The 17,728-nt window shown below is 42.6% G+C and overlaps 1 protein-coding gene across 5 annotated transcripts in view; it reads right to left on the reverse strand.

Annotated features, from left to right (window-relative positions):
* VEPH1 (ventricular zone expressed PH domain containing 1) overlaps window positions 1-17,310 on the reverse strand; it is a 137,414-nt gene extending 120,104 nt beyond the window's left edge. For 4 of the 5 annotated variants that reach the window (XM_035133536.3, XM_088669119.1, XM_060274451.2 and 1 more), the window contains exons 1-3: window positions 17,157-17,310; window positions 4,751-5,001; window positions 2,407-2,622 (exon numbers count right to left, since the gene is read on the reverse strand). In XM_035133536.3, coding sequence (XP_034989427.3) covers window positions 2,407-2,622; window positions 4,751-4,888 — 354 coding nt within the window. In that variant the 5' untranslated portion in view covers window positions 4,889-5,001; window positions 17,157-17,310. Of the gene's footprint in view, window positions 1-2,406; window positions 2,623-4,750; window positions 5,002-9,481; window positions 9,632-17,156 lie in introns of those variants that run through there. The other variant, XM_088669118.1, reaches the window with a different exon arrangement.
* Between the last annotated feature and the right edge of the window lie 418 nt (window positions 17,311-17,728).

The following is a 17,728-nucleotide window of genomic DNA, read 5'->3' on the forward strand; positions in this document are numbered from 1 at the left end:
ACAGAGCTGCAATGTTTTGACCTGAGAACAGCAGCAGGTGAAGGGGTGGGGTGATGGCACTCATCCAACCTCTGCTTGCAAGTGTCACTACTGCATAGCAGAACAGAGAGGGTCAAGGTGGCAGTGAGGCTGGTGCAGTGCAAACAGGCCAGCAGGAGTGCTGGACCGGCTCCATTGGTTTGCACTGGGCCAGCCTCGCTGCTGACTTGTTCCTCCTCGCATCAGTATGCAGCAGCAAGGTGAGCAACCAAGGGCCAGGTGAGCACTACCACCTACCCCACTGTCCACTATGGCCCAAAAAGGTGTGCCCTGAGATCCCTTACAATGTTTCAGATGATGTGGGACCATCAATCCGGACCATGCACATAACTTGAGAGCTGGATCCTAGCAATGTGGAAAGCTGCATTATACCAGGTCATACTATTTGCTCAGCTAGACGAGTATTGTCCACGGACCAGCAGTGGCTCTCCAAGATCTCAGGTGGGGTTCCCCCCCCCCAATCACTGGCCATTTGATCCTTTTAACTTTAGATGCAAGGGTAGGGGTGGCGAGCCAATGTTCCAGGGGCCACATGCCAGTGGTGCAAGGGGCCAGATGCAAAAGTGGGTGAAGCCACAAAACCTTTGTGCCGAAGCCTAGTTCCTGCACACACTCACTCACCCCTCTCTGCCCTCCATCAAGGCAAAGAATAGGCATTATTGGGCATGTTGCAGCCACGCAAAAGCACTCAAGGGTGATGGGAAGAAGTGAGGAATGTGGCCTGGGGAGAATCCTGAGAGGACCTTTAGTCTCCAGGCCCAAGGTTCCCCATTATTGTGCTAGGATTATACCTGGGAACTTCTGCAGGCAATGTATGTGCTCTACAATGAGCTACGGTTTGTTTTCTTTGCAGCAACACAAAGAGGCAATTGCACTTTGCAATCCCTTTCCCAATAGCTTGGCTTTCTCAGGCAACTTGTACCACCTCTGGAATTTCTGGCCGAAATGGCAACTGATAGCATTTCTCTCTGTGTGTCTCTCGGGTGTACTTCTTTGTATAAAAATAATGTAATGGGAATAACTAATTTAGGAGATTGCAGCCTAAGGAGCATCAAATTCAGTGGGAGTCTGTTGATCACATGCCCCTTGTTTGCATCTTGATTACAAGTACAACTGATTTTAAGGCAATTAATATACTCCAGGCAACAAGGTCCTTTGTTTTGACAGCGTTACAAAAACAAGCGAAGTAGAGACAATGGGGGCTTGTTCTGTTTATTAAAGAGTTATATTTCAGGAAATCAACACCTGTCTTGGATCCAGGATAATTTTTTCAACTTCCATTGCATAAAATGTTTATTTGGACCTTGTCCTACAATTCTGAAGCTGAAACAGACAGAACTGGGCACACAGCGAGTTTTAATTTGCCACCACACTGATGTGAGACCAGGTCTAGGAGCCCTTTCTCTCCCTCTCCAATATCATATTCTCAACCTTTTGGATGAAAACAACCAACAGTCAAAATAGATTAATATGATTTTTAAAGCAAGACAAATCTTTGGAGTTAGTGCTGAATGGAAGCCAGGGTTAGATAGCAAAAAACATTTTAGTGCTGTTGAAAGTTTGCAGGCAGGAATGGCAGGATTAAGACTGAAAACAAGGGTATAATTCACGTGACCAACTTAGAGCATAGCAAACTTTTTCAGGTGTGTTTCACAGCGCTCACTCCCCACCCCACCCCGCCACCCAAGCTGTTCACATCAGCATAGTAATTAGTGTCTGATAAACTTCAATTTGGGTATACACATGGAGGCAATGACACACAGAGATGTCTTTACCCTTTGTGAAGTTGTTCACATTTTGGCTGGAGATGTCTTAGGAATAGGGTTGCCAGACTCAATAGAGGACAGGAATTCTGTGCCTTTAATTGCCCTGCTCTCTTTTGAGTCTGGAAACCTTAAAGAGAAACCAGCAGACCCTTTGTTTAATTTCCAAGCAAAGGGTCTGCTGGTTTCTCTTTAAGGTTTCCAGACTCAAAAGAGAGCAGGGCAATTAAAGGCATAGAAGTCCTGTCCTCTATTGAGTCTGGCAACCCTACTTAGGAATGGCTGAAAGACTTCAACTGGTGTGAAGCTGGTTTTAAAAACAATGCATCAAACATTTCACAGCAAAATACAGGATACATATGCACTGATAAGGCAATGTGATAAGACACATTCACCACTGAATGCCTGGAGATAACCCAAAAAGTGAGCTTTTGCGGGGAGGGATGCTGTGTGAGAGAGGAAGAGTTACCTGAGAAAGTCTGTGACTACGGGGAGATTCCAAATCAAGTCTAGGGCAGTTCTCCAGTCAACCAAAAGCTGGTTGTTTGTGGAAAAAAGCATTGATCATTGCCAAGGACAATGTGCTTTGGTATAACACTCTCACCTGCAAAATGCAGCTCATAATATCAGAAGCAATCTTTGCATGTGGTGTATCTTCATCTTTCCCCGAAGGTTTCAGATTGTGCTCTAAGCAAGATTCCCAGAGTGCAACAAGGGCCTTCCCATGCTTCTCTATGGATTCTGTTTCCCTGATGGCCGTTGTGATTCGAGTGATGCAGATCTCCACAACAGCCTGGTCATTGTCATTCGTTTGGTAGTCCTGGTTGAGGCAAAACAGTTTGTGAGGCTTAGGTATGGAACTCAAGAGTCATCAGAATGAACCAAGCGGGTTAAATCTCTCCCATACACCAAACCAATCTATAGCTTTAGACAGAACTTTCAATTTTATTTATGTCACTGCTCTATGAGCAGGTTTTTTCCAGGTTGAGATTTGCTCCGATCTGGCTCTAAAGAGCGTGTTTTCTGAGAGAAAGTGGTGTGGCAAAAGCAAAACCACTCTGACCCAAACCTAAAAAGCATGGGACAAATGGGAAACTGCTCAGACCCTTGCTTTCTCAGCATTGGACATGTAGAAGTGTTGTTGTTGTTTAGTCGTTCAGTCATGTCCGACTCTTTTTGACCCCATGGACCAGAGCACGCCAGGCACTCCTGTCTTCCGCTGCCTCCCACAGTTTCCAACCATCTCGTCCTCTGTCATCCCCTTCTCCTTGTGCTCTTTCCCAACATCAGGGTCTTTTCCAGGGAGTCTTCTCTTCTCATGAGGTGGCCAAAGTATTGGAGCCTCAGCTTCAGGACCTGTCCTTCCAGTGAGCACTCAGGGCTGATTTCCTTCAGAATGGATAGGTTTGATCTTCTTGCAGTTCATGGGACTTCTCAAGAGTCTCCTCCAGCACCATAATTCAAAAGCATCAATTCTTCGGCGATCAGCCTTCTTTATGGTCCAGCTCTCACTTCCATATATCACTACTGGGAAAGCCATAGCTTTAACTACACGGACCTTTGTTCGCATAGAAGTGTGGACGAGTCCTATAAGTTGGTGACACACTGTGGATGGTAGTATTTTCCTCCAATCCTACTGCAAATCATTTTGAAGGGATGACCTCATGTGCTGGTGTTGACCTGCACTTATTACCAGCCCCTGTCACTGGTTCCTCCCCAATCTCCCCCCCCCAAGCCAGGCATATTGAAATCCGGCCCCTGTGGCAGTATATGCCCTGGGGTAAAATCCTTTTAAAAGCTCAGCTTCATCAAATCTGGCCCTCTTTGAAAAAAGTTTGGGCACCCCTGCCCTAAGCAGAAAAGCCTCAAATTCTTATTCCATCCTTCAAAGGGAAAAGGTTCTCTATCCTACTCCTTTTATTCATTCCTTTCTGCCCATCTCCATGATTCCTCTTTGGGGGAATGTTGGAGAATAATGATATGTGTAATTTTCTAAGGCTTCACTCATGTGACATCTTAACTGAATTATCTGAATTTGGAAATCCTATGAAAACGTGTGTGCTATACGAAAAATATGTATCACTGATGCCCTCTGGTGGGAGTTAACTTTTAGACTTTTGGTTTTTTAAGGAAAATCTTTTTATGAAATGGTTTTCAAATGTTAAGAACTAAGAGTTGGTGCAATGTAAAGGAGCATGTGCGAAATGGGGGGGGGATACTTATTTTCCCCCACCTTGCTAAAAAATGACTTCTTTTCAGGTGGACATAATTGAGGCTGGCCCGTTTTGAAACCCTCACACCAGCGTTTCTCAACCGCTGTTCCGTGGCACACTAGTGTGCCGCGAGACGCTGGCTGGTGTGCTGCGATGTGCGGCGACGAGAAGGGCGATTTGCATTGTCACGTGCCTGGCGGCCGCCAATAAACAACACTAACCCGCCGGAAAGCAATATTTCTCCTCTTTCCCAAAGCTCAGTGCAAACGAGCCTGGCGGCCGCCAATACACACCACTGACCCGCCAGAAAGCAATATTTGGCAAGTGTTTCTTACAGCCATAATTATAATATAGGGCGGCACAGAGTTAAATTTTTTAACCTTTTTAATGGTGGTGTGCCTCGTGATTTTTTTCACGGAACAAGTGTGCCGTGGCCCAAATAAGGTTGAGAAACATTGCCTCACACTACTTTAAAAACCATATTGCTCCTTTCCACCCCTTTCTCCCATTTCAGGCAGTGGATGACTGGAAATTTATTCTCACAATCATTGTGTAAAGCTCGGTCCCATTTTACCTATGGTAAACTGAGGATGAAATTCTGCATTCACTCTCTCTCTCTCTGTGTGTGATTGTACCCTCACATTCTTCAGCTCTTTTGAGATGCTCACGTTTTCTGATCCATTATTATACATTCCATCTCACACTCAAAGAGGGGGCATTAAATGTATTACTTACTGGAGATGAACTAATAGTTTTTATTTGCTCCAGAGCTTCTGACAGACATCCTTCTATTTCAGAATCGTCTAAGGAGAAGAGGTCCCCTGCACGGGAAAGATCCTTTTGTCCCAAAACGAGTCCAAAGAGATGGTGCATAGTTGATTGTTCAGCCAGAACGTGCTTCAGTCAATAATCCATCATCAAGAATGTGTCCCTCTCCTACACACAGGATTCATTTTCACATATTTTTGGACCTCTTCTGCCATAATCTGAGAAGAAGAAATAGATTAACAAGAATGCTTGGCTCTCTAAAAAAATTTTTTTTTTTAAAAAAAAGAAATAATCATGAGCATAACCACAAAGACACCAGTACTATATTAATTTTTAATATAGTTATACAGCATTTAATATTTAATACAGTACTATATTTAATTTTTAAGCATTTCAGTGCAGAAGTGAAATGCACTCAACTATACATGGTAAGTTATTAAAAACAATTAAATACATTTAAATAAATTAAAAACAATTTACTGGTCTTTTTTTAAAAAAAAAAAAAAAAAGCAGAATCTGTTTTTTATTCATGTGATGAGCTGCCTTGGGTCCTGCGCTGGGAGAAAGGCAGGATATACAATAAATAAATATTCCTCACCCATCTAACCAGGTTACGAAATTAGATGCATTTTTGGCAAAGATAAATACAGTGGTACCTCGGTTTATGAACACAATTGGTTCCGGAAGTCTGTTCATAAACTGAAGCAAACTTTCCTATTGAAAGTAATGGAAAGTGGATTAATCTGTTCCAGACGGTCCGCGGAGTACTTAAACTGAAGCGTACTTAACCTGAAGCATGGGTGTAATTGGTTCCGGAAGTCTGTTCATAAACTGAAGCGTTCATAAACTGAAGCGAACTTTCCCATTGAAAGTAATGGAAAGTGAATTAATCCATTCCAGATGGGTCCGCGCCGTTCGTAAACCGAAAATTCGTAAACTGAGGTGTTCATAAACCGAGGTTCCACTGTAACGGAATAGCAAGATCTGTCCCAAACTTTATTGATTTGATTATTTCAACAGGAATTATATGCTGATGATGGAAGCATTAGAGAAAATATATGGAGCATTAAAGAACAAAGAAGACGCCAATGGTGATGAAATATACTAGTGAATGGTAAGACAACAGGAATACTCCTTTGACCCTAAAAGGCAAAATCACATGTGCTTCTCAGAAACATTTGCAGCAAATATTTTCTGTGTGTTATTAAGCTCCCTCCCTGTGTGTTATTAAGCTCCCTGCCTCCAGTAAGAAGGGCTGGAAACTTACTTAAAATGAAAAGTAATACGTTGGGGAACGGAGAGGGGGACCATATTCTATGCTATGCAAAGTGATCACAAGTAGACCTTTAATTCGTCAGGCTGAGTTGGTTTTCATGAGAAAGCGCGTTTTATCTGCTGTCCCTGCCTTTGTCAAATTTGCTGCTATCCGCATATTCTTAATTTGTGACTGTTATGTTGTGATTTTTCCATTGTTGTAATATTTTTATTTTGCGGTTTTAACTGATGCGAGCCACTTTGTGCAACACATATCTATTAGAAAGGTGGGGGACAAATCAACTATATAGACTCCTTATGCTTTAAATTGATATCCCCCTATTCAATGGGTTCATGTACAATGGAACCCACATGCACAAGCACCAGAGGAAGGGGCGATTGCTCAATGGCCGAGCAGATGTTTTGCACTGAGGTCACAGGTTCGCTATCCAGCACCTCAAGTTAAATGGAACCCTGGCAGAAAGGCTGGGAAAGACTACAGAAGGCCAATACAAGTCAGAAAGACCAGGCTTTTTATTCCTTATGAGCTAGTATGATCTCTTCATACATTTCAATGGAAAATAAAATTTGGAATTCCCATTGTTTTGGGCTGGAACCATGTGTTAGCATCGAACTGCAAGGCTTTTGAGCTAACGTCCCCATGTATTTTGATAGAACAGAGCAGAAAGGAGCACTTTCCTTTCATTGGTGAATGCACTCACCTCTGTTGGCATTTATTTGTCCTCCCTTTCATTTGTTCCATAGTACAGTGGTGGAACATTCCCCGCTGGAACAAGGGGAACTAGGGCCAAGCTGCATCCAGCTGCACAGTGGGGAGCCCGGCTGGCCGCTGCAGTCAATACTGCCCTGCAAGCCTAGCATCACTTTGTGAGACTCACAAAAATGGAGCAGAGCACATTCCCCCTCAAGCTGCCCTCCAGCTGGGGGGGGGGGCAGGTGAGAAGGACACAACAGCTCATGGCACCCTGCGAGCACTGCACTGCTTTGTGCCCTGCCCTGTTGCATCCTTCTCACCCACCCCATATGCTGCAGGGTGCCGTGAGAAGCACAACAGCTCACGACGCAGCAGGGTGTCGGGAGGAATGTGCCCCCCCCAGCACCCCCATACTACCCCTCTGCCATGACAGAACATGTTGTTGGACCTATTTACCCAGACTTTCTCTGCAGATGCACACAGCAGGAGCCCGCAATGGACCCTCCTAGCTACTCCTTGGGTGCGGAGTCTGCATCTTGCATCCCCAATCTAATCCTTGTCTTTTGCAGCTAAATCATGCCCTATCATTAGGGCAGGGGCACCGTACTTGCCAGCAACAGCCAAGTAGTAGGGACACACACACACACACACACACACACACACACACACGTCACTGATGGCTGTGCAATTATAGCAGCTGTACAGGCCATGGTCCAAACAACAACCTCCTGTAAAAACTCACTTTAGCCAGGTCTGTGCAATATGTATAGCACTTTTTTTTAAGAAAACAAATGTCAAGGGTAGCCACAGAAACCTGCAGGATCTGCGTTCAGTCAACTTGTCAACTGCTAGCAATCTGTCATCATGAGGATATTTTAAATAAATACAACAGGACTTAGAAAAGAAGAAGCCTCAATATTTTGCATTCAGCAAAAACAAACAAATCCATCTCTCTTTCCTCTCTCTCTCTCTCTCTCTATATATATATACACACCTATTGGTTTTTGCTTTTCCTGGCTTCATACCTGAAATATTAACAGATGGTGTGCCATCAGGCTTCCTGCAACTGGATCTCTTCAGTGTATAATTAGAATTAGAGGCAAATGTAACTCTTTTCAGCAGAGTTTTGCTCTAAACAAATGGCTGGTTTATACACCATGGCAAGGTTTGCACACGACTGCCATGGGAGTATACAGTAGCCTAAAGTACCGTAGCCTGGTGGGAGCATCAGTTCACACAAACACCTCTACCATATGAGCACAGCACGAAAGCGATCTGACAGCCGCCCCACAAACTTCCAGATTGAGTTCAGGGCTGCTCCTGAGCTCTCAGCTGTGATGTATGAAGAAGAGGCAGTGTTGCATAGTGGTTAGATTGTTGGATTAGGATGTGGGAGAGCAGGGTTCAAATCCCCACTGAGCCATGAAAACTCACTGGATGCCCTTGAGCCACTCACAGTATCCCAGACCAATTTACCTCCCTGGGTTGTTGTGAAGATAATAAACAAGGAGAGAACCGCAGGTGCCTCCTTGAGCTCCTTGGAGGTTAGGTGTGATATATTGCAATGATAAATATAAACATGAATTCAGCACATCTCAGAACTCGTGTTGTCAGTGTTAGCACATTGTACACTAGACACACACACACACCCAACAGTGCCTGTGGTATAAAGTCAGGCTTACAGTCCTGCTTACAGTTTGCAAAAGTCTGCGGCTGTCTGCCTTAGTAGAAAAATAGAGAAAGAACCACTCCAAGGCACAAGCGATGGCACTCTCTACTTTCTGAATTTGGCATGTGCCTGCTAATGAACTGATGGACCTAATAATAATAATAATAATCTCATGTCACTTAACTCATGGGCTAATTGACACCCAAAGCAAAAAACAAGTTTGCATGTTCACCCTTGTGATTGTTATTCTCTCTGGGTGACACTCTTACTACAGGGCTATGTGAATATCCTAAATGCAATCCAACTTCTTACTTCACTATGACACTTCTCTTTAGGCCACATTATGGAATGGAAGCCGGCTTCCCCTTTATATAACTCCGCTAGGCATGCAGTAGGAAGAGGTCACCTCCAGCGCACATTTCACTGTCAATACCTTTCAGTCCTGGTACAAAATGTAGTCACGGCGGCTCTAAGCTCAAAAAGTGCACAGTGTCTCTTCCTGCGAAAAACATTCAAATTGTATCTCACCTAAAATGTCAGTTTGACCTTTAACTGCAAAGCTGGAAGAGTAAAATAGTTTGTACTGAACCACCTCCTTCCATTAGTCCTAATGACACTGATTTAATACCATTCATGTCAATACAATTTTTTAAAAAATTGTGTAGAACACAATAAAGTAAAGTGGCAGGAAATGCCTCTATAAAAACATCCAGTTCGTGTATTATTTTTCCTGCCATAAAATGGACATCTGTCATCTTTTCCTCTTGCCCTTTTAAAAACTAATATTATAGAGTTATCCATAAATGAGTATACATCTTGGTAGTTAACAAACACAGCCTAGCAATAAAACACGAGGCAGGGGGTAAATCAAAACCACACTGACAAGTCAGGTTCTCTGTCTGATTCAGTAGCCTAATGATAGACTACTTGAAATCAACAAAAGTACTGTGGTATGAGAAAACAGGTTCTGAATAGAGGTGCTTTTTCAGCATTTCTGATTTTACTTTTGGAAGGAACCCTTTTAGAAAGGAAGCGTATACAATGCAAGCCAATGCTTTACCTGAACATGACTCCAGAACAGCATCCACAGGTAGGGCTTTTTGGTTTCTCTCTCTCTCTCTTTTTGCAGCGGCAAAGTTGCGTATTTTGAGAATCAGGGTTAGTGTGCAGCTTTGCCTGTTTGTTGCAACAGTCCAGCATCCAAGGGCACAACAAGTGGAAAGTTATGGAATCTACTGTTAACGCAGTGAACCTGAAGCTGTTAATTACAGGGCCACGAATAAAGAATTTGAGGAATGCAGCCTAAAGCAGCCTTAAAAAGTTACCAAGGGCTTCGTCAGGTGACCAGAAAGGACCTAAAAGCAGAGCAGCCTTAACTGTGAATGAAAGCCTCTATTATTGGGACAGAAGGCGAAAAAGCCTGTTCGACTTGAGTGCCTGTTGTTTCAAGTCGATAAAAGAGAGCTCTCTGTTGGTGGAAAACTATCCTCTCCTGGGAAGAGACCCCAGTGGGCTTGCAATATTTTTTTGTTCTTTGAAAGAGAAGCAAATGAATGAAACTTCTATGGAGAAGCCATTATTTCTCCAAAGAATAAAACAGCTCATGAATACAAAAAGGGCCTGAAGGAGCCCTCTTGGGTCAGTTTATAATATGTAAAAACCCCCAACCCCAACATATTTGTGGCACTTGAACATGAACATGTCATAGCAAAGCAACTCAGGAAGCCTCTACACACAGAGAGAGTTCAATTGGTTTGTCATTTCCTCAAAACCATGGAATCTTGGGAACTGTAGTTCTGTGCAGATTTTAACAACAGAATTATCAATGCCCTCAGTTCTCAGGACAGGAGTAGCCAAAGCAACAGTGCTCTTCTGAAGCCAATATAACAAAGCTGGCCTACCCATGACTCAAGGTGCGGCAACCACCTCAGGCGGCAGTATCAACGGCAGGGGGGAGACACTTTTTTGAAAAAAAAATCATAATGTGTAATACAGCCCCAGTATTACAATTCCTGAATGCATTTCAAACTCTGGTTTCTTTATACATTCCAGGAACAAACACAAGATGGAAGTGAAATGAAGCATCAGCAACCGCTGTCAAAATCGGTGTTTCTCATCTTGACCCATCATAATTTTGTCCGAGGACAGGGAACCAGCGGCTCTCCAGATGTTGCTCAACTCCCACCAACCCCAGCCAGCATGGCCAATGTTCAGGGATGATGGGAGTTATAAAATACAACAACGTCTGGAGGGTCACAGATTTCCCAGCCCAATAGGAGGCTGGTGAGTGGAATCCACAGCTTTTGATTATCATATTACAGTGAGGCGCAGCCATAGCTGTCAACTTTTCCCCTTTTTTTAAGGGAAATTCCCTTATTCCAAATAGGATTCCTCGCGAGAAAAGGGAAAAGTTGACAGCTATGGGCGCAGCCCTTACCACAAGGTAGTGTTTCTTTAAAAACATGGAAAGCTGTCTTAGTTGACCATTGGTCCATCCAGCCCGGTGCTGTCTGCTCTGACTGACAATGGTTTTCTTGGGTCTTGGGCAGTGTGCCTTTCTTCATCTTTTCAACTAGAGATGCCCAGGAATGAATCTGGGACGTTTGCATGTGCTCTAATGCTAAGCTCTGGTTCTTCCCTGAAGGAGTTTTTTTTGGGGGGGGAATTCATCCCAGATGTATTTTGCAATGTGTTTATTAGGTATATATGACACAATATAAGGTGTGGTGCCTGCCTCTGGGGCCTATATAAGCCTTGTATCATTTACCTCTTATCACTAGAGCCTGAATAGAATTAGATTAAGTGATTTATAGCACAAAGCAAACTTGCCGGCTTGCCGGCCCCTTCGCTTTAAGGAAACAGGAACAATTCTAAGAAAAATGCATTTGGCTCAAGCAGTCATTTAAGGAAGTTATAAATGAGACTTGCCCTTTTAGGTGTAACGTGTTGCAGTCAAAGGTTTTTCCCTCAAACTTTGTTTTTTCCTCCTAATATTTTCTTCCAGAAAAATAAAACCTTCTTCCTCATGCTAACTGAACAAGAGAATAATTGTTACATGTTTTGAAATTTATCACTTGCCCTCCCTGCTCTCCTTAATTTTCTTCATGTTAAGCAGCAAACATTCACTTCCTTCAACCTTTCATTTTATGTCTTGCTTCTCAACCTTCTGCAAAAAAGATCTTATTGTGCAGGTACTTACATATGGGAGAAGGGAATTTTGGAGGGTATTTTGGATAAACTGATCCCAGGTTGTTTAGGGCTTTAAAGATTAAAACCGGTACGTTAAATTTGGCCCACAAATGGATGGGGAGGCAGTGCAGCCAGGGCCGTCTCAAGCCGGTCTGGCGCCGTGGCGCCGTGGCGCGGAGATTGCTCCGGCGCCCCCGCCCTGATGGGCAGGCGCAGTGCACAGCGCCCTACTGGCGGCCCGGCGCTCTACGCCACCGAGACTACCCTAGAGCCGGGGCTGAGTGCAGCTGACAAGGACAGACATAAATTGTCAAAGGGACCAGTCCCACTTAATAATCTTGCAGTATTAGTCTGAGCTAACTGTTCCAGACCAGTTTTAAAGGCAGCCCCATCCATCCACCACACATTACATTAGTCTAAACAGGAGGGGTAATTGTGGCCCAGGCTCTCTCCTTCCAACTTAGATCACAGCTGGTATATGAGCTGAGGCATAATAAAATTTCTCTTGACTATCTTTGGCCATAACATGTTTGCCATCCTTTGCATCCTTCCAGAGCAACATAAGTTGTTTTATTTTTGTTGTTGTGGAATTCATAGAATCTCCCAGGCAACTTTTCAACAACATTCACAAATATATTTCCAGTGAAAGGAAAGGATTAACAATACCTTGAAAGAGAGCATCTTACTTCCACAAAGCATGTATGGTCTACTGCAGTTCCCATGGGATCAGACACATACATTGAGACACTTCCTACAAAACAGCCATTGTTTCCTACATGTCTCTCAGTTTCCTTCTGTCACGACGGGCTCCTGCCCTTCATTTTGACTAACCAGGCCATAGGCTCACATAAACTCACATAAGCAAATAAGGATGCCAGCTGCAACCAAAGTATTCAGGGAAGTTATTCAGTCCAAGTTGTTCTGCATATGTTTTATACTTTGCACTTGTAAATTCAGGTCTAAGCTCTTTATACTGCTTATAGTTAATGAAGCCGTGCCAAGAATTGGTGTTCATCTATATGGTTCTCTATACACACACTGTCATTTTCAGCTACAAATTTCCATGGAACTCACATTACTAACTTAAAAGATTCCTTACCATATTGAAAAGGGGGAGATTTATCACAGAGGGAAAGTTATTATAAAGATGGTTTTCTTATAGTAGAGTCTAATTTGGGGATATATACATGTATTTCCTTGTCGTTAGAACTTATGTTCCTGTAGATGGGCAAAACCCAAAGATCCACAGTGGTAGAGTATGTGTTTTGCAAGCCTGAGGTTCCAGGTTCAGTCCCTGGCATCTCCAGGTAGAACAACTGGGAATGTCCCATCTGAAACCCTGGAGAGCTGCTGCCAGTCATTGCAGACAAGCTGAGCTAGATTAGCCTTTCTCAACCTTGGGTACCCAGATGTTGTTGGACTACAAATCCCATCATCCCTGACCACTGCTCCTGCTAGCTAGGGATGATGGGAGTTGTAGTCCAACAAATCTGGGGACCCTTTTCCCATATGAACCTGCCCAAACATTGCAGTCATTCAGAATGCCTTGCTTCGCATCCTGTTATGTTCAGAGGCTCATCTGGATGCTGGGGTGCAAGACAGGATCTTGTCGTTAGTCGTGCCCACAACTCCCAGGCAGCCAGATGGACCCCTTTCTTCATGGTTTTTTTTTTTAATGAAATTAAAAATAAAACTCCACCTTTGCTTCACCAGATCTCTGTAGTCTGGGGCTTTATTCGTCTTCTGTAAAATCTTTTAATAGCTTTAAGTTTAGAGGATTTTAAAAAATTGGTGACTGTATTTTTTTAATCTTATTTTTGTTTTTAATTATGTTTTAATCTTTTTGATGATTAAAAGATGCCATGAAGGTCCATCTGGGCAGAAAACTGATGTAAAAATATTTAAATACAATAAATAAGGTTTTTTTAAAAAAAAATGTTTTCCAAAATACTGGTGTCCAGCATCAGGGATGGACAGAACAGGTGGAACCCAACAGGTCTGAGGCACAGCGTAGAAAAATATATACTTTACTTCCTCTCCAAACACCAATATGAGTGACATGATAAAATACAGTTTTACTGGTTGGGCCACTAACATATTTCCTGGTTGGTATCCAAATTACCCAGCTTCAGTTTCTGGTGATACCTCATAGGTAGATAGTTTGACTTCAAAGGTATAGAAGGACTGATCTAGTCCAGCAAAAGCCTCCAGTTCTACATTCCAGTTTTTGAACCCTAATCAATTATAGAAAGAAAAAACAAATCAATCAGATGTAGGCGCTTAGGGAGCAATCCTAAATATGGAAGCCAGCATAAATTATGATGGTTTAAATTAAGATGGCATAAACTGCAGTGGTGTCCAAACCTTTTTCAAAGAGGGCCAGATCTGATGAAGTGAAGGGGCGTGAGGGCCGACCAAAGGGCCGACCAAAGTTTTTGAGGTTTTTTTAGGATTGAAGTGTTTTTTTTTTTTTAGGATTTTACCCCAGGAAATAAACTGCCACAGGGGCCGGATTAAACTGATTGGTGGGCTGAATTAGGCCCCCAAAATGGACTTTGGACAGGCATAAAGTACGCTGGATCCAAACTCTGTTCAGGGTCATGACTACTACCTGGCTGAGCTGGCCAAAATCCCAGCAGAGGCTGTAAAATAGTTTGTTACACAGCCCCCTTTTTACTGGATTGATTTATGCCACATCATGTGACAATGCTGGAGAAACTTAGGATCCAGCCTAAAAATTCCTCTTGTCCCACTCCACAACACTGCCAGATCCCTAGCTAGCAGGAACAGTGAGTGGTCAGGGATGATGGGAGTTGTAGTTTCAAAACACCTGGAGGGCCGAGTTTGAGGAAGCCTGATTAGCATGAGGATGTAGTCTTCCTTCCTTGACAAAAGGAGGTCAAAAACCCACTCCACTTTGTTAAATTAAAATAAACCTACATTTTAAAGGCTATGAATATATTATATATATTTATTTATTCGTGAGGTGATTCTTAAGCCAGAATCAGAAGCAAACCCTTCCCCCTTTTAACCATTATATTAGAAACATGACCAACACCTGGGATCAGGCACAGGAATATGTCCTTCCAAATTTAGTAAACCAACATAAATGCCCATAATCAGGTTATTACAGTGGTACCTCAAGTTACAAATGCCTCAGGTTACAAACGCTTCAGGTTACAAACTCTGCTAACCTGGAAGAGTTACCTCGAGTTGAGAACTTTGCCCCTGGATGAGAACGGAAACCGTGTGCCGGCGGCACAGTGGCGAAAGCATGCCTCTGGTTAAGAACAGTTTCAGGTTAAGAACAGACCTCTGGAACAAATTAAGTTTGTAACTAGAGGTACCACTGCATTGCCAGAACAACAGTTAGAATCAGAGAATCATAGAGTTGGAAGAGACCACAAGGGCCATCCAGTCCAACCCCCTGCCAAGCAGGAAACACCATCAAAGCATTCTTGACATATGGCTGTCAAGCCTCTGCTTAAAGACCTCCAAAGAAGGAGACTCCACCACACTTCTTGGCAGCAAATTCCATTGTCGAACAGCTCTTACTGTCAGGAAGTTCTTCCTAATGTTTAAGTGAAGTGGAATCTTCTTTCTTGTAGTTTGAATCCATTGCTCCGTGTCCGCTTCTCTGGAGCAGCAGAAAACAACCTTTCACCCTCCTCTATATGACATCCTTTTATATATTTGAACATGGCTATTATATCACCTCTTAACCTTCTCTTCTCCAGGCTAAACATACCCAGCTCCCTAAGCCGTTCCTCATAAGGCATTTTTTCCAGGCCTTTGACCATTTTGGTTGCCCTCCTCTGGACACGTTCCAGCTTGTCAGTATCCTTCTTGAACTGTGGTGCCCAGAACTGGACACAGTACTCCAGTTGAGTTCTTTGAAGACTACAGTATTGCCTGAAATGCTGAAACAAAGGTAGCTAACATTTGCTACAGTATTTGAGCCCCTCATGTATCCTTCTGAGCTGTTTAGTGACAACTGAGCAACAACAATGCATTTGCAGAAGATGAAGGAACAATACAATGTTATTTTATAATTCTGCAATATTTCTGCATTGAATATTCAATCCCAAATTAATGTTTCTATAAAGAGTTGAAGGTTAAGAGTTGCAGCGTTGCAGGGTTGACAAAAGGTAAGTAAATAAGGATATAACCCTAGAAACACGTATCTGGGAGTAAGCCCCACTGAATTTAAGGGGCTTAATTCGTGCTGGGTTGCGCTGTTAGTATACAGTCTTGAATTCACTGACCTGGAAGTGTGGATGGGGAGAAATACAATTCAGTTCACATTTAAATGTGAACCAACCTAATTCATACATCCCTAAACAAATTTGTAAACCGAAATACAGCCATCCTTTGAAATTCACACTTCTCCAAATTTTGCAGTGCAGTTCTCCAGCCATGTAATATGTACCAAGATACATATACCAGGGTAAAGTGTGCATAAAAATAACATATTAGTAAAAAATAATATACAAAAATGCATTATATTGGGGAAAATTCATATGCAAAAAACATATTGGGCAAAATTGCATACAAAAATCCATCTCTTAGGGAAAATTTGCACTATAATTCTGCTTACTTTTCATAAGTATTTAAAAAATTTGAAAACTGATATCAAAATATGGAGAAATGAACTTAAAATTGGAAAAATGAGAAACCAAAATACAATTCCACATACAATCTGGGAGTAAGCCCCTTTGAACACAGTGAAACTTACCTCTGAGTAAGCATGTATAACATGTTGTTGTTAGTTATTATTTATTTTCATACTATTTAGTGTATTAGTACTTAGGTGAGCCAAAACAGTTCTAGACACATCTTACAGCAAAACTTGATTTTGGTTTAAACTGGAGACAGACAGAATGAAGCATCCCAGAGAAGCCTAAACTCAGAAAAAGCTCAATTCAAAATACTGTATCACAATCAGTTGACTGGGACCCTCAGAATCCATTGTGAGTGCAACTACATAGCGTTTCCTCAATGCTCTTGGAGTCTGCCTCAGTGACTGGCAACTAGACATCTATTAAAGAAACTCTGCAATGAAACAATGATATTTTTGTTCTCCTAAACTGAACTTGCCCCCAAATTAAGGCTGCCACAATACAGCATTTTGTAAACGAAGGCGGCGAGAGAGAAAATGTGTTGTCCTGGAGAACCGAAGTGAAATTAAGGAAGGTGAAAAGAATCAATCTATATGTACACAGTGAAACATCACGGTCTAAACAGATCCTGCTTCCTCTTTCAGTAGCATCTGAACCCAATTCACACCATATCCAGCCCACATATTAAAGAGCAACGTAGATGAGAGCTCACACACAAACATCTGTAGCAATAGCCAGGTCATTTCCCAATCCGCCACAACTTCTAAGGTTGTGTTTTATGCGCCCTCAGAAATCAACTTTGGTGTTTTGACATGCAGAAATCTGAGGCTCTGTCTCCCCCCCCCCAACCCTGCACACAATTCATTATTCATCAGTGAAAAAACTATTAGGAATGCATATTGGTTTAAGTTAATAGTTATTCATTACCTCTCAGAAAGAGGGGCAAACAACCCCTCTGCAAAGCATTAATAATTGAAGACAAAACAGTCGAGCCTTTGGAGAAATTCTGATAAAATCCATTACAACTGTCAGAGTCCCCCTGCCAGCCCCCTGCCTCTGGTATGTGAAACTGTTGGCTGAATGTTCTGCCTTGTCAAACCAACCGTACAGTCTATTCAGTTACCCTGGAGTTGTCATGTGGAATCAAGCAAACAAATATCTTCCCTCTGTTTCTCTCCCCAAACTCCGCCACTCCAAAACCGGATTAATTGGTTACAAAACTTAAGTGGCCAGAGTGAAAAAGGCAACAGGAGTTGATTTGCGCGTTTGAATCATTATGGTTCTAATAGTACAGGGTTGGGGTTTGGGGGTTTCCCCCCCCCCTTGAAAGAGGAGATGAGTGATTCTCTATTCAGTTAATGAATAAACTGCTAAACGTAGCAAAGAGCATTTTTTAGAAGTTAATATAAGTCGTAGGGCCTCTTATCAGGGAAAGAAAAGTTAGGAGACTGAACTTTTTCTCTCTCTCTTTTTTTAGGAACACAAGAGGCTAAAGCAGG

Source organism: Zootoca vivipara, chromosome 5 (genome assembly GCF_965207765.1).
Source record: "Zootoca vivipara chromosome 5, rZooViv2.hap1.1, whole genome shotgun sequence".
Classification (NCBI taxonomy): domain Eukaryota; kingdom Metazoa; phylum Chordata; class Lepidosauria; order Squamata; family Lacertidae; genus Zootoca; species Zootoca vivipara.